This window comes from Barbus barbus, assembly GCF_936440315.1.
Source record: "Barbus barbus genome assembly, chromosome: 32".
In the NCBI taxonomy this organism is placed as follows: domain Eukaryota; kingdom Metazoa; phylum Chordata; class Actinopteri; order Cypriniformes; family Cyprinidae; genus Barbus; species Barbus barbus.
Window position 1 is genome coordinate 27,396,282 of NC_136760.1, and position 17,977 is coordinate 27,414,258.

Below are 17,977 nucleotides of genomic sequence, written 5' to 3' on the forward strand. Positions count from 1 at the left end.
AATGTTGCTTTTTGCTCACTTGTAAGAGTAAAAATGATGCGGTTGAACAGTTTTTGGAATGAATAATATTTTATTTGGGTTGGATCCTTGTTTCTCTAGTGCTGCAGACACTGAATCTGGCTGATGTATTACTGCATGCTTGAAAATATCAGCATATCACAGTTTTCAAAGCTTCTGGAATCAGTATGAATCAGTCTCACAAAAACATTCCTTCCAAAAAAAATCCAAAGAAACAATATATGTCTTAAAGACATGGAAGAATGTTTTTGGACTATCAGGATTTTATGCATTGTGACAATTTTAGTTTTAGTTTTTTTGTAATTATAATATATTCATTGTCATTTTTTATAATCGTTTACAGTAAAGTGAATTTATTTAAATTAAAATAAAGGTTCATTTATTTGCATTACACAATATGCAGGAGAATATGTGAATATAATAATTTTATTTTATATAAATATAAAAATATAAATAATTTCAATTCTAAAATCTTAACAGTTCTAAAATAGGCTTCATTTTCCTAATAATAATATTGCTTATAATTTTGAGGCTGAAATCTAGAGGTTTTGTGAGGTTGATTCATGTGTTTTGGGGAAGTGAGTGTTTGAGGTTAAAGCTTTCAGATGTGGCTTCAGCGAGAACTAGGCTTGTGTTTGTGCATTATCAGTGTTTTTATTTATTGATTATTTGCTCTTGTCTCTCAGTGGATCTTTTCACTCGTTCTTGTTCAAATGTGTGCTCTGTCTCTCCTCTCTCTGGGTTTGTTTTCCTCCCTGTAGAAGGTAAGGATGTGTGCGCATGCGCTCTCTCTCGCTGTGTGCTAGCAGGTTTGCGTTCGGCCTGTGATGGGATTCGGAGTGAAGTGATGGCTGGTCGTTTGTCCCATCGCTCGTGTGTGTGATGCTAACAGATTGAAGCTGCTAACTGAGAAATACACGCAGTTTGATTAGGCGATTTAATTCAGTTCAATTTGAGTTTATTTGTATAGCGCTTTTCACAATACAAATCCAAAAGTAGTGGCTTATCAGTGCTCACTATGTCAAGACGATCTCACATGTTTTGGTTTTATAATCGCCATCATAGAAATAAAAAAAGTTTTCTTTTCCAGCATCAAGTCATCTAAAAAATTAAAAGAAATACTAAAATAATGAGTATTTAGAATGCAGTGACATAGAAATAATTTTTTTAGTTTATTATAGTAGTTTAATTATTTTGTTATAGGTGATAACCGATATATGGTGGTCGTTTATGCTCCCCAGGGATGATCAAAAATATTATTACAATTTAAAACCACTGTTTTCTGTGAAACAACAGTGATGGAATTTATTTTTCAGGATTCACAGATGAATAGAAAGTTCAGCATTTATTTGAAACAAATCTTTTACTGTCAATTTTGATCATTTTAATGCATCCTTTCTGAATAATGTTAAAATAGATATAATTTATTAACAATTATATGCTTTTTATATACATTTAAATAATAAAAATATAGTATAACGTGCAGCAAAAATTATAACTGTACTGTACATGATTGAACTTTTTGATGCTCGTTTAAGAAAATATTAGGCGAACATCTAGTTATAAACTGATGATGTAATGCTGGAGAAGGAAGCAGAGGTTTAGCAGGGCCTCTGGATTCAGTGATGACTCCGTTTAATGTTTAACATGTCTCTGTCCTGCTGCAATGTGAGCAGCACTAGTGTGTGTGTGTGTGTGTGTGTGTGTGTGTGTGTGAATGCAGGTTCTCATCACTGCAACTATAATAATAATTTAAAACTCTAATATTGTGAGAATGATGTGTGAATAACCTGAGCTGGTCAGCTTTGGTCATTTCCTGTCTTCCTTCCTTCTTCCTCCTCCTCCACATCATTTCCTGTCTTCTATTTGTACCTGTTAAAAAAGCTGCTTGAACCAGCCCAAGGTGGTTTTCCGGTCTCAGTTGGGTTTTTTGGTCTCTCAGCCCATAATCCCTCTAAAAGACCAGCTTGATGGCTTGCTGAGACCAGAAAACCACCTTAGACTGGTTTAAGAGTTTTTTTAAGCAGGGTACAATCAATAAATGTGACTACAAACTAATAAATGAACCTAGACACAAACGATACATAGTCCAGGTTTAAGAAGAGCATAAGACAGCGTGGTTGACAGATGTGTTTCATCATCAGAGGAACCTTGAGGTTTGTGGGTTCGAGTCTGGCGCTACAGAAGTGTTAAACAGCTCGTCTCTGAGGAAACTGATGTGATGTGATACTTTGATAGAAAAAAATATTGCACCATCAGCCTCAGTATCACTCAATAAATCACACAAAATGTTTGTATGTGTTTAATTACACATGATCTTTTTTTCTGTGTTTGTGTGTGTGTGTGTGTGTGTGTGTGTCTGTGTTTGTTGTGTGTGTGTCTGTTTTATCTCCTGTGATGACAAACTGTGTGAGTCAGCTTTAGGAAACGGCAGCTGGCGACTCTCTTAACCAAAGAAGGACATACTACAATCTCTCTCGCTCGCACGCTCCCTCTCTCTCTCGCTCTCTCTCTCTCTTTCTCTCTCTCTCTCTCTCTCTCTCTCTCTCCCTCTCGCTCTCTCTCTCTCTCTCTCTCTCTCGCTCTCTCTCTCTCTCGCCTCTCTCTCGCTCGCCACGCTCCCTCTCTCTCTCGCTCCCTCTCTCTCTTTCTCTCTCTCTCTCTCTCTCTCTCTCTCCCTCTCGCTCTCTCTCTCTCTCTCTCTCTCTCTCTCTCTCTCTCTCTCTCTCTCTCTCTCTCTATGCTTTTGCAAGTTGTCACATTTGTCACAAACATTTATCCTCAATAACAGCAAGTCAAATATAATTATTTAATTTTATTTAAATGTAATAAAAAAATTTTTTATAAATGAGCTTTTAATGTAACTTAATTATAATTTAATATTTTATTTTTAATTTTGATTATGTAATTTATTATTATACTTTTATGTATTTACTTACATTTTATTAAAATATAATTATATAAATATTTATATAATTTTTTTTATATAATTGATATTTCACTCTAATAGTTCACACTGTCATTCAAATACAGATTTGTTGCATGTGAGTGGATATTATTGGATTTGTTTATGAATGCAGAAATTTATAATTTATATTAATTATTGAAATTATTATTTGAATTTCTTGTAATGTTATTATAATCTGTGTCACGTGTGAGTGGAAAATATGGGATTTGTGTATGAATGCAGACTGAGAAGTTCAGTGAGGTCGTATCTATTAATAAATCACACAGACAACTGACAAAATAACCACACACACACACACACACACACACACACACAGAAGCTACAGAACATCATCAGAGTCCAGAAAAGTCATCAGGATGTCCTGATGTGAGATATAATGTGTCTGTTGAGTTAATCTGATGCAAGACTGTGTGTTTTATTTTGTGGACGTGGTTTGCAGGACACAGAGGCTATGAAGAGAGCACTGACTCTGATCGACTCCAAAATGGCCCAGGCCAAGAACTGGCTCCGAGACCCACACGCCCAGCCAGGTACTTCCAGGAAAAACATCTGATAAAATAATCAGACGAGAAAAAATACGTTGCAAATCACATTTGCTGATGCTGTGCCGCTGCAGGTGACTCGGGTGAACAGGCCATCTGTCAGATCCTGGACGAAGCGGGTAAAGTTGGTGAACTCTGCGCTGGGAAAGAGAGACGAGACATCATGGGAACGGCCAAAACGCTTGGACAACTTACCGAGCAGGTGTCTGAGCTGCGGGCCAGGTACTGAACTCCAGATATTTTATTTTATTTTCATTTTTAAATATTCTATTTATTTTTCATTTACCGTAAACCAAGGTTGAAGTGTGTGTGTGTGTGTGTGTGTGTGTGTGTGTGTGTGTGTGTTATAATATCCATGTAGATCGATCAGTGTCAGTGATAGGTCACCCAAATGACCGTTTACATCTGAGAAAACCTGACTGATATTACCCATAATCCTCTTAAACCCCATTTTCCATCTCTGCTGGGAAATTGCTGTGCTGCTCATGTCTAAATCTAAACTTTTTCATTAATAAATAATATTAAAAATGCATGCTTGAATATTTTTTAAATAAAATAGTATACATTTTTTAAAATAAAAATAAATTGTATTCAAAATATTTGTTATATTCAATATTTGAATACAAAAATAATACTAGCATTTACAATTAAGTATTTTTATTTCTCAAAGTTAATATTAAAAATATTAGTTTTAATATTTTAATGAAAAATATTGAAAATAGTGGTTTCTATATTGTTTATTGTATATAATATAAAAGTATTTACAATTAAATAATTTTATCAAACAATAGTAAAAGTATGTGTAAATATTTAAATAAAATATAATGTAAAAATAATTAGGTTGAAGTACTTTATCAAAGATCATATAAAAATATTTACATTTAAAAAGTAACAAACAAAATAATATTAAGTATATTTAAGTATTTTTATCATAAATATTTATAAAATAACAGTTGCTCAAGTGTTGTCTATAATATATATTAGTTATATGTAATATATGTCTTATATAAAAAATATTAGTTAATTTGTTTTAAAAATATTTGTTTAAATATTGTTTCAAAAATAATATTAAAAGCACGTATGTTTAAATATTTTTTTTGTACATGTCAAAATACTATAAAAATATTTACATTTAATATTTTATACAATTTAATTTGCATGCTGCACGGTTTAAAGTGAATCACTTACATTTGGTCTCTAGTGTGTTGAAGGAATTACATCAGTGACACACCACCTGTAGTTCATCCACAGTTGTCTTTTTTCTTGAAGCTTGCTTGTATGAAAGCGTAATGATGTTTGTGACGTGTGTCCTGCGCAGGGGTCAGGGAGCGAGTCCGGTGGCCATGCAGAAAGCGCAGCAGGTGTCTCAGGGTCTGGACGTTCTGAAGGGGAAAGTGGAAAATGCGGCTCGTAAACTGGAGGCTATGACCGGCTCCAAACAAGCCATCGCCAAGAGGATCGACACCGCTCAGGTGAGCCTGCTGCTTAGGATCGGTCTGAACCAATCACACACCGGTCTCAGGGGCGCATTCAACTGGCTGAAGCCCAGGGGCCTACACTGGAAAGGGGGCCCACTGGCTGCAGAGAAATTATATGTTTCGAATAATTCTTTATATGGGCTATAATTCTGCTGTTTCTAAGCTCCACCTTGTGGCAAATAGGGAATTTGCATATTCGCTTATATTCACATTTTATGCAGAACAGTGTTGTGAATGTTAACTGGTATATTGACAAGAAAAAGAAAATCAAAATTTGACAGATAATTGTCAGGAAGCTTAAAAAAAAAGGTTGTCTTGGGTAGGGGGGCCTGCTGTAATGCTGTAGCCCAGGGGCCTCTGGTTATCTTAAGGCGCCCCTGCCAGTCTGAGCAGGGTTTTGAGCACGCTTGTGTTTTGTGAACGGCAGAACTGGCTGGCGGATCCTCACGGCGGTCCGGAGGGAGAGGAGAACATCAGGGCTCTTCTGGGCGAATCCAGGAAGATCGCGGATCTCTGCGAAGATCCCAAGGAGCGAGAAGATATCCTGCGCAGCATGGGCGAGATCGCCGGCCTCACTGCTAAACTCTCCGAGCTCAAGAGAGCGTATGTATCTCTCAACATCTCCACTAGAGATGGGCGATATGGGCTTAAAATATATCATGATACTTCTGGTATTTATTGCGATAACGATAACGATATCAATGGCGATTCTTCAGGGAATCCTGTTTCTTTAGAGAAAAGCATTATCGTTCCTATTTTTACCCAAAATAGGGTGTTTAGGGAGCATTACTGAGTAGTACACACGTAATGTAATGACTGTTTAATTCATACTGGACGCCGGAGAGCGCTCTTGCGCAGAAACTCCACACATGCATTGCAGAAGTAATACTACTGATGACACTCCAGGAAATCCTTAATATGGACAAAGGTATCCAGTTATCCCTGAATAAAATGCACAACGTGATAGAGAAATTTTAACTGAATATGTGACACAAAATATGTCTTAAGTCGCTGGGGTATATTTGTAGCAATAGCCTTTTATTATTCTTTTATGCCAAAAATCATTAGGATATTAAGTAAAGATCATGTTCCATGAAGATATTTTGTAAATTTCCTAGCATAAATATATCAAAACTTCATTTTTGATTAGTAATATGCATTGCTAAGAACTTCATTTGAACAACTTTAAAGGAGATTTTCTCAATATTTAGATTTTTTTGCACCCTCAGATTCCAGATTTTCAAATAGTTGTATCTCGGCCAAATATAAACCATACATCAATGGAAAGATTATTTATTCAGCTTTCAGATTATGTATAAATCTCAATTTTGAAAAATTGGCACTTAGGACTGGTTTTGTGGTCCTCCAGGGTCACATATATGGTTTATCTGTGTTCTTCAAGCAATCTTGGGTATTTTTTCTAAAAGGAAAGTATATTTATATTTATAGCTAATCGACATAGCATTTATTACTGTATATAATACTATCATTCTGTAATATGAAACCACGTCTGGTCTCAAACTTTCAAGTTAATTTTGAGAAAAAGCATGTTAATAAATGATATTTTTGTTGGACAACAGGTTTGTAAACAGGCTCATACACATACAAAGCTGTATTGCACACATGCTACTGTAGTATATTTATTCAAGGCCGTTTTTTGTTTTTTTGTCGCGCTGTACAGCCCTGACCAAACCAGCTCCAGATTCTAGAAGGATCTCCTCATTTAGCGATAAACTCCTCCTCAATTTCATGTCCACCTTCCACGATGTCGCTCACAGAGATATGCCAACAACTAGACTTTATCGTTATTATCGTGGGAAGACTAATTGTTATCGTGGGGAGAAATGTTACCAGTATATCGCAAACGATAAGATATCGGCCATCCCTAATCTCCACTCTGAGTTTGGGCTTTGTGGGGATTCTTGGCTGGAATCTGTGGAATGTTAGTGTTTGTTTCCGCTCCTGCCCTCGCGAGGAATCCCGCTTTCCATTGTTTGGCTGTTTGACGGTAGTTAAGCAGCGGTTTTGCAGATTGTGTGGGTATATTTGAGTCAGATGATGTGTTTCTGCACTCATTTCACAGACATAAGAGAGCTAGTGGACTTAATCTAGTTCACTTGTTGACGAGTGGCTCAAAAAAAGCATTTGATGGCAGTAATCCTGGCAAACTAATCCAGAGATTAGTCCTGTTTCAGCTTGGATTTAGTTTTTTTTTCAGGCTGATTAAAATCAGCTGTGATGCAAACTTGTCACATTATGTCCAAATCCTCTGTTTCGTAATGAGAATCTCATTAAATAAATCTGTTGTCTATAAAAGAGAAGAACAAAGTTTTCCATTAGGTTTTCTGCCCAAATAAAAGCTCTGTGGTGTAATGTTTCAAAGCAAAGAAATTAAGACTAAATATTAGGTTTGTAATTTTAAAGTTATTCTGAAAAATACTAAATAAAATAAAATATGAAAAACTATTATTATAAATTTTTTTTTAAATAGACTAATATTATTAGGAATATTTATTTAAATTCTATAATTGTTATAAAGAATATTAATTTAAATCTTAATATTGATATTATTAAATACCATTCTATTTTACATTGCAATAGTATTATTACCATAATAATGTATTTTTATTTAATTTTTATAAAAATAAAATTGTATTAAAAATAATAATTATAATTATTAATAATAAATAATAATTGTTTATTTGACATTGCAATAATATTATTACTATAGTAATATTTATTTAATGTGCATAGTATTCTTTGAATAATAAACTATTTAAATAATAATAATTTGTATTTTATTTTACAGTACTATTAGTATCATTGTTATCATAATGTATTTTGTCATGATTTAAATTTCATCATTTAATTACATATTTAAATAATAAAAATACTTACAAATGTATTATTAAATGCTCATGTTTTATTTGACAGTACAAAATATTATTACTATAGTAATTTTTTTGTATATTAATTTTATTTATTTTTAATTATAAACTATTTAAATAATAATGAGCAATAAGTATTTTTATTTTATAGTATATTGCTGTCATGTATGTTCCCAATTTAAATTAAATGTCTTTAAATAATTATGTTTGTGTGTGTGTGTGTGTGTGTGTGTGTGTGTGTACACATTCATATCTAGGGTGGCTTTTAAAAAATTAAAAATAAAAGATTTTGCCTAGTCCTGCTTGGATGTGTCTTTAGTGGATCACGTGATCCAGAATAATGTAGTTTCAATTCTAAATGATCTAATAATAGATGAATTAGATCAATTCTGAATGAGCTAAACCATTGGTATCAAACTCAATTCCTGGAGGGTCACAGCTCTACACAGTTTAGCTCTAACTCTAATCAAACACACCTGATAATCAAGCTCTTCAGGATTACTAGAAACTTCCAAGCAGGTGTGATTTGGAGCTAAACTGTGCAGAGCTGTGGCCCGCCAGGAATTGCGTTTGAGACCACTGCTCTAAATGATCTCTCTCTGGTGTGTGTTCAGAGGTAAGGGCGACACTCCTGAGGCTCGAGCGCTAGCGAAGCAGATCGCCACGGCTCTGCAGAACCTCCAGTCCAAAACCAGCAAAGCAGTGGCCAACACTCGTCCGGCCAAAGCGGCCGTTCACCTGGAGGGGAAGATGGAGCAGGCGCAGCGGTGGATCGACAACCCCACGCTGGACGACAGCGGCGTCGGTGCGGCTCTCCTCCATCTCTCTCCCCCACTCTCTCTCTCTCTCCTCACTGATCTCTTCACATGAGCCTCTCTGTGTGTGTGTGTGTGTGTGTGCAGGTCAGGCTGCGATCCGCGGGCTGCTGGCCGAGGGCCGGCGTCTGGCCAATGCTCTGCCGGGGTCGCATAGGCAGGATCTGCTGGGTAAGTGTGAGGAGGTGGAGCACCTGATGGGGCAGTTAGCGGAGCTGGCGGCTCGTGGCGAGGGAGACGGTCCTCAGGCCCGTGCCATCGCTCAGCAGCTGCAGGACACGCTCAAGGTACGATGTTAGGTGATAGAGGTCATGTGACGTATGTGACCCTGGAGCTCAAAAGTAGCAATAGCCAACAATACACTGTATGGCTCAAAATTATTCATTTTTCTTTTATGCCAAAAATCATTAGGATATTAAGTAAAGATCATGTTCCATGAAGATATTTGTACATTTCCTACCGTAAATATATCTAAACTTCATTTTTGATTGGTAATCAAAAATGATTAGTAATAAGCCAAATATTGTCCTATCCTAACAAACCATACATCAGTGGAAAGCTTATCTATATCATAAATCTCAATTTAAAAAAGAAATGACCTTATAACTGGTTTTGTGGTCTAGGGTCACATATATACACGTTTTTTGCTTGCAATGATGAACTTCCTCCCCGGTTCAGCCAGACCTTCAGAAACAACATTCAGAAATATTCTTCAAATAGACTTCACAACCATGAGCTCTTTAGCGTATGACTGCTATCATTTACATATCGGCTCATATTCGATATGAGTATAGCATATGAGGTTGTTGTTTTTTTGTTATATTTCCATTAACAAAAAAAGTAGAAAAGTCATGAAAAACTAAATTATGGTTAAGAAACCTTGACTAACTTTAAAATGGACTTCAGGTAAAAGAATAAGTGTAGAAAATACTCCCTTTAATGTACATGCAAATACACAACTACCAACATTTATTTAAACAAATAAATGTGGTAAATGCATGCATAAAACAAATGAGTGCACACAAACACAGGGTTATATTTAATATCTCACATGCACCGTGATACAGTAAAGAGCTCCACCTGCTGGTGAATGAATCATGTAAGATATTAAAATGTTTGAGGTCAGCAAGAAATTAAGAAATTAAATTGATCAAAGTGACAGTAAAGACATTTCTAATATTACAAAAGATTTCTATTTCAAATAAATGCTGTTCATTTGAACTTTCTGTTCATCTGTGAATCCTGAAAAATAAAATGTATCAGTTTCCACAAAAATATTGTGCAGCACAACTGTTTTCAACATTGATAATAATCAGAAATGTTTCTTGAGTAAATCAGTATATTAGAATGATTTCTGAAGATCATGTGACACTGAAGACTGGAGTAATGATGCTGAAAATACAGCTGCAGATCACAGGAATAAATATTTTAACGGATATTCTCATAGAAAACTGTTATTTTAAATAATATTTCAAATTTTTACTGTATTTTTGATCAAATAAATGCATCCTTGGTGAGCAGAAGAGACTTCCTTCAAAGCAAACATGTGTTTGTGTGTTTGTGGCAGGAGCTGAAGGGTAAGATGCAGGAAACCATGACCCAGGAGGTGTCTGATATCTTCAGTGACACGACTACGCCTGTTAAACTGCTGGCGGTGGCAGCGACGGCTCCTCCAGACACGCCCAATAGAGAGGAGGTGCGGCACAAACACACACACACACACACACACACACACTGATGCTGGAGCTGATCGTGTTCCTCTGTGATTGATCATGTGTGTGTGATCAGATGTTCGAGGAGCGGGCTGCAAACTTTGAGAATCACGCGGGTCGTCTGGGAGCCACGGCGGAGAAAGCGGCCGCAGTCGGCACCGCCAACAAGAGCACGGTGGAGGGAATCCAGGCGGCCGTCAAATCAGCCAGAGATCTGACCCCTCAGGTAACAAACACCAGTCACACACCACTGAAGCGGAGTCCATACTGACTGTACATAAGTCTGATTTTGAATTGTTTTTATCTTCAGGTCGTCTCTGCAGCTCGGATCCTCCTGAAGAATCCTGGAAACCAGGCGGCTTATGAACACTTTGAGACCATGAAGAATCAGTGGATCGACAATGTCGAGAAAATGACGGGTGACAAATTTGAACTATGACATCAGCTCTATCTGTCTGATTTTTATTTTTTATTTAATGTTGTTGTTTTTTTATGTAGTTTTCTATTATTTTTTTTTTTTTACATTTTTGTTATTTAGACAGGATGTTATCTATCGATCTATGTAATGCATTTATTTTTACTTATTGAATTTTAATATTTGATTTTCATTTAATATTATATTTTACCTATTTAATTAAAATCTCATGTTATTTTAATTAAAATAAAGATTTATTACTTTTTATGTCAAATGGGATTCTATCTATCTATCTATCTATCTATCTATCTATCTATCTATTATATTTTTATGTATTTATTTAATTTCTTTGATTTTTATTTTTATTTTACATATTTAAGTTTACTTAATATTTTTATTTCATTTTATTTTAAGTAAATATGTTTTTATGTCAGACAGGATGATATCTATTGATCTATGTAATGTATTTAGTTTTACTTATTTAATTTTAATTCAGATTTTGTTTTATTTTTTTACTTTTACTTTTTTTTAATTAATTTTTTTTTTTTTTTTAATTTAGTTATTTTTAGAAAATATTTGTCAAACAGGATCTAATGAATTTATTTAATTTTAAAATTGCTTCATTTTGTTTTATTTTACATTTTATTTTTTTTATTATTTTAGTTTATTTTATTGTCAGTAATTATCAGACTGGGTACCAGCAGTACTTGATCCACAAAGTTTTTTTTTTTACCCAGAAATCTAGCAAAGAGCAATGACAAAATTAGTTATAGTATTTGACAAAGATCAAAACAAATTAGAAAACTATAATGTGGAAAAAATACAGTAAAAATAGGTTGAAATCACATGTTTGTCTGAGTAGTTCTGTCTGAATAGGGACAATGTTTACTGTTGTTTTCAATTTTCAGATATCATCTACAGTAATGGAAGCGACAGCATATGAACAAATCCCGACTCTCTCTGTCTCTCTCAGGTCTGGTGGATGAAGCGATCGACACCAGGTCTCTGCTGGATGCATCAGAAGAAGCCATTAAGAAAGACCTGGACAAGTGTCAGGTAGCTATGGCCAATCACCAGCCTCAGATGCTGGTCGCCGGGGCAACCAGCATCGCCCGGCGAGCCAATCGGATCATGCTGGTGGCGAAGCGAGAGGTGGAGAACTCCGAGGACCCCAAGTTCAGAGAGACGGTGAAAGCGGCGTCTGACGAGCTCAGCAGAACCATCTCACCAATGGTCATGGACGCCAAAGCCGTGGCCGCCAACATACAGGACCAAGGTGAGACGCACAGAAAGAAGTTAGCTGCATAGCAACACCCTAGCAACCATCCACAGTACCCAGCATCATGAGCACCATGATGCATGATAGGCAAGCATCAATCTTTAAAAAATAAAAAATAAAAATTCTAGTGCACTTCTAAAGATCTGGGTGAAGAGTGGTTGGTTGAAAGTAGAGCTGCACATTATGGGGAAAATATCTAATTGTGATTTTTTTTTTGTTAGTTTTTTTTTTTTATGATTAAAAATGGTTTTCAATTCATAATGCAATTTTATTTGGCTTTACAATTTGGCCAAAAATTTAGTGATGTATAAATAAATCTGAATATAATTTTTTTTATTAAATTATTATTAATTATTATTATTACTGCTACTACTAAATAAAAAATAATAAACATGATTTTGACATGATTTAACCAAAAATGTTGTGATTTATTATATGACAATACGATTATCAGTAGTAATAATAATTATTATTAGTAGTAGTAATAGTATTTCTAAATAAAATTTTATTACATGATTGATACATAATTTGGCCAACAATTTTGTGATTGATATATTAACATGATTATTATTATAATTACTAAACAAAATGTTTAATGCATGTTTTAAGAGCTTCTCAATTTGGCCAAAACAATTGTGATTTTATAAATAAATACGACTATAAAATTATCCATTGTTGTTGTTATTATTCTTATTCTTATTATTAATTTTTAATATTACAAATACTATGCAAAATAAGAAATGTTGCTCTTGTAATATTTCACTGCTGTGCATGTTTGTAGGGCTTCACAATTTGGTAAAAATGTGGTTCATAAAAAATAATAAAAATATTACTATATTTTTATCCACTATAAAAATATCATTACTACTAAATAAAAAATATTAAACAAAATAAAAAATAATAGTTTTTTTATATATTTCTCTGTAAAATAAAAGAATAGTATTAAGGAAAAAATAATGATTTTTTTTTTTTTTACAGTATAACTGTAAAATTAGAACACTAATGTTCATAACTTTCTTAATTCCTTAATTTTTAATCGTTAAACCAACAAGTTTCATTACAAGTTTGGAAAGATGGTTGGTGCATATCGTGTTCTCAAAAGCATGTGAAAGCGACCCAACTGTAACAGTTCATGTGAAGCAGCATTTACTGCAAAATGAGATGCTAAAACCTGATCATGACGTAAATCAACACAGTGCTGTGTCAGATATATTTAATTAAATTACAGCCTTAGTTGAATCTATGACCATTGTCTTCCTGGACAGGCCTTCAGAGGGGCTTCCTGGACTCGGGTTATAAGATCCTGGGTGCCGTGGCTAAAGTGCGGGAGGTGTTCCAGCCGCAGGAGCCGGACTTCCCTCCTCCACCTCCAGACCTGGAGAACCTGCAGGTCAGATTCACCGCAGACCCCTGCAGCTGCACGCATTTACTGTACAGCACAGTTTTAAAGGGGACATTGGATGCCCATTTTCCTTAGGGTCTTTATGAAAAGTCTATAAACATGCTTTGGTTAAAATTTCTCAATGGTAGTGTAAAACAACACCCTTTTTACCCTGTCAAAATCAGCCCTGTTCACAGCGAACCGTTTCGGATGTCCCTTTAAATGTTAATGAGCTCTGCTCACCCCGCCCCTCTCTTCCCTGGAGTTAACTTTAGCCACATTTAGCCGCGGAACTTGCTAATTAGCACATTATTAGAAAAGGCGATTTGCAAATAAAAAAACCTTATACTCACTTCTTCTGTAGGTGAGGCTGGATCACAAATGATTCACGCGAACATAGACACATTTAGGTAGATCGGGGGGCACATTCCCTTCAAAAACGGAAGTAACGTTAATCCTCTGCATCTTCAGCAGCTCAGATGTCAGGAGTAAATGACGACTGCTATGTTCATTATTACATCCAACAACAAAACACCTCAATCGCTTAGGAGCCATTCTTGTCTACTCCTGCTCCAGCATCAAAACAATGGGGTGGGTCTTGACTTAAACGCTAGTGTCAATCAACAATCGAGGGAGGGGCCTGGGTCTGTATGACATCACTCTGCCAAGAATCTGAGAAAGAGCTTATTCATGGGGATCCCAGTGGATGGATTTTTATCATTATAGGGTGTTTGTGTACATACACTGCCAACACATATTTACAGCAGGTAAAATAAGTATTGAACACGTTCCATTTTACTACACGTAACTTAAAGTTGCACTAAGCGATTTTTCCCAAACAATGTTGATATTTGAAAGCACCAAAACAAACACGCCCATACCCCAACAGGACCTCGCCCCTATTTTGAAACACGTATAATATTTACACAGGACCTACCTCTTGCCTGATCGTAACCCTTCTTTTTAATGTTTTGTTCCTCTGCCATCTCTCTCTATCTGTAGTCGATCTCCTAATATCCGTCCTGTGCACTCAAATTGAGCGCTCTCTTCTCTCTATCATTACAAGACACGCTCCCTACTGCTGATTGGCTGCAAGTGTGTTTTGGGACTTGGTCCGACGCTGTGGTCAAAAGCGTTTTTCAAAAATCACTTGTGTACCTTTAATTTCTGAACTTATTTGGTTTGTTTTCTTTGTATGTATGGATTACTTGGGTTGTTACCGACATCTGGTGAAAATTTCAACAACACCTTTAGAAATATATTTACTGAGAAAAATGGTGACGTGTTCAATACTTATTTTATCTGTTGTATATTCAAAATGAGTTTTGCATCTGATGCACACCTTTAAACACCAATACTGCTTCTCCCTCAGATCAGCGACACCGCCGCTCCTCCCAAACCACCGCTGCCGAAGGGTGAGGTGCCTCCTCCCAGACCTCCGCCGCCGGAGGAGAAGGACGAGGAGTTCCCGGAGCAGCAGGCCGGAGAGATGGTCAGCGAGCCCATGATGGTGGCCGCTCGGCAGCTGCACGACGAGGCCCGCAAGTGGTCCAGCAAGGCAAGTCTGCTCAAGTCTGCCGGTTGGGTTTGGGTTGGTTTGCGCTGATGAGCGGGATATTAAAGGATGGTTTCTTGCAGGGTAATGACATCATCGGAGCCGCCAAGCGCATGGCTCTGCTGATGGCCGAGATGTCTCGACTGGTCCGGGGTGCCAGCGGGAATAAAAGAGCGCTCATCCAATGTGCCAAAGACATCGCCAAAGCCTCAGACGAGGTCACGCGCCTCGCCAAAGAGGTCGCCAAACAGTGCACAGACAAACGCATACGAACCAACTTACTGCAGGTAAGAAGAGCAAAGCGTGGTTAAGATGAATCCATAACAGCTGATTTGTTTCAGGGTTTGAGATTTATTTAATTATATTTGTTTTATATTTACTTTATTTTATTTTCAGTAATTATCTTTTTATGTTAGACGGGATGCCAGCAGCACTTGATCCACTTTTTTTTCTTTTTTTTTTTTTAAAGCTAGCAAAAAACCCCAAAAGCAAACCAAACTGAGACTAGATGGAAGATATTGAAATAAATTGTTTAATTTTGCCGTTGCGTTATTTGGAGAAGGAATTCAAAATGATTTTTCTAAAAATTGAGATTGCAGTTGCTGTATAAAATTCAATTTAAAAAAAAAAAACCTCCAAGTTTGCTGTGCTTGTTTTATAAAGTGCCCTCCATAAGTATTGTAACAGTAAAGACAAAATTGCTCTGTTGGCTGTGGAGTCAAGACATTTACAAATATGATTAAAAGATGAATATGAGACAAAACTACAGAATGTCACATTTTATTATTGGGTGATTCAACACAGATGTTTTACCAGCTAAGAAGTTCAGCACTTTTAGAGTTTCATCCCTCTATCTGATGTGAGCAGAAGTATTGGAGCAGTTGCCTCTCAGGTCTTTCTAAGTGATCAGCTGTGTCCTGTTGCATTAATTCTTCAGATATTAAAAGCAGGGAATGTGTCGTATCAGTTATATCCATTACTTGTGCATTCTGAATCCTGCATTCGATGATGACACACAATCCAGGATGAAGATGAGGGAGCTGACTTTGAGAGAAAAGCAAGTGATTTGGATGCTAAAAGAAAAGAGGAAGTCAATTAGAGCTCTAGCAAAAACAAAGGGCATGGAGAAATCAAGAGTTTGGAAACCACCAGCAACCAACAACGACCTGATCGGCTGAGAAAACAACAGTAGTTGATGATAGACAAATCATAAAAGCTGTGAAAATGAACCCTAAAAGACATGTCTGTAAAATCAGCAACAACTTCCAGAAAGCTGGGGTGATGCTCTGACAATCTACTGTCCTCAGGAGACTTTGACACAGAATTACAGATGCTACACAGCAAGATGCAAACCTCTGACCAGCACCAAACATAGGCAAATTTTTACAGTACAGCTGTAAAATTACAATAATTATATTTATGGTTGTCTCAATTTAATTTACAAACATTAAACTATCTAGCTATCTAGCTTTTATTCCTTAAAGTGACTTGTGAATCTATTCCCCAAAAAGATTTGTTCACTGAGTAGTTTAGTGTTTGTTTTGGTGGCATTTTTACACCCCTTTCAACCAGATTCACATCAGTTCATTCAGAATCAGACGCCTCGTTCGGTCTCAAAACATGGATTCAATCAGTGAAGCAGATGCATTTGTTTGATTGGTCCAACCAATGATCGGCTGTGAAGGAGCATGTGTTCAAATGCAGTTTCCTTGTATTTATTTCGTGTTTTTAGTGAATGAAAAATTAGATGCATGCTTGAAAACTACTATACTGTAAAACTATTGTAACAGTTAAAATGTCCCAACCCCAACTTTTTGGACTAGGGACAGTGTAGTATATGAAAAAGACAACTGGTTATATTTCTACTTTTTTACAGTTTGTTCCTGTAAAAATGACTCGAGTGTGAAAACACCTATTTTGAAGGACGTTGTTTATGTGTCTTTCTGCAGGTGTGTGAGAGGATTCCCACCATCAGCACTCAGCTGAAGATCCTCTCCACGGTCAAGGCCACCATGTTGGGACGCACCAACATCAGCGAGGAGGAATCCGAGCAGGTCAGATCTCGCCTCCGCTGCTTTCTAAACCCTGTTTTTAGATGAAACCGGTCTAAATGTGTGCTGGTTCTCTCGCAGGCCACTGAGATGCTGGTCCATAACGCTCAGAACCTGATGCAGTCGGTGAAGGAGACGGTGAGAGAAGCCGAGGCCGCCTCCATCAAGATCCGCATGGATGCCGGGTTCACCCTGCGCTGGGTCCGCAAGACGCCCTGGTACCAGTGAGGCAGGAGCCGGCGCGGTATCCCAGCATGCACTGGGGGAAGCACTGCAGTCCAGGTCCTAAATGTCAAAGCAGACGTGTCGTCCACATCTGGACTCAACTATTCCGTATCAAAACCGTTGTTCTTGAATGTCGATGAGTGATTTTGATGGATCCCAGTTTAATATTTTTTGAGGGAAAGTGCTGTTTTTTCAGAAAGGTCATATCTTTTTTTTTTTTTTTTACAGAAACTGAAGCTGTTCTATATATATATATATATATATCATACCATCAGCCTCTTTGAATGTATTATTAAATGTCACAAGCTAATATTTTGTCTTCACAAACAAAACGCATGCACAGATTTTGGATTATAAAATCCTTATAATGTGCTTTCTGATGCAAAGGGTTCATCATGTTTATAAACGGTGTGGATTCGTTCAAACGTTCATTCAGGGACGACGCTGCCAACTCAAATACTGAAATGAAGAGGGAATCAAACCTGTGACCTGGTGCTTCCTGTAATCTCTGCCAAACCAGTCTGTTTGCATTATATGACCACACACACACACACACACACACTCTCTCTCTCTGCCGTCCTCGTATTTCCACTAAGACATCACTGTGGTCCATACACTACTACAGAAAGCACACTCAAGTATATTTATGT

The 17,977-nt window shown here is 36.5% G+C and overlaps 1 protein-coding gene across 1 annotated transcript in view; it reads left to right on the top strand.

Moving 5' to 3' along the window:
- The window catches only part of LOC306852303 (vinculin), a 33,149-nt gene extending 15,205 nt beyond the window's left edge, over window positions 1–17,944 (top strand). Inside the window, exons 7-21 of the mRNA XM_079389016.1 lie at window positions 3,426–3,516; window positions 3,603–3,750; window positions 4,847–5,000; window positions 5,434–5,609; window positions 8,509–8,699; window positions 8,797–8,996; window positions 10,277–10,405; window positions 10,498–10,647; window positions 10,732–10,840; window positions 11,810–12,112; window positions 13,381–13,505; window positions 14,869–15,054; window positions 15,135–15,338; window positions 17,001–17,105; window positions 17,184–17,944. Coding sequence (XP_079245142.1) covers window positions 3,426–3,516; window positions 3,603–3,750; window positions 4,847–5,000; window positions 5,434–5,609; window positions 8,509–8,699; window positions 8,797–8,996; window positions 10,277–10,405; window positions 10,498–10,647; window positions 10,732–10,840; window positions 11,810–12,112; window positions 13,381–13,505; window positions 14,869–15,054; window positions 15,135–15,338; window positions 17,001–17,105; window positions 17,184–17,330 — 2,418 coding nt within the window. The 3' untranslated portion in view covers window positions 17,331–17,944. The remainder of the gene's footprint in view (window positions 1–3,425; window positions 3,517–3,602; window positions 3,751–4,846; window positions 5,001–5,433; window positions 5,610–8,508; window positions 8,700–8,796; window positions 8,997–10,276; window positions 10,406–10,497; window positions 10,648–10,731; window positions 10,841–11,809; window positions 12,113–13,380; window positions 13,506–14,868; window positions 15,055–15,134; window positions 15,339–17,000; window positions 17,106–17,183) is intronic.
- Window positions 17,945–17,977: the final 33 nt, after the last annotated feature.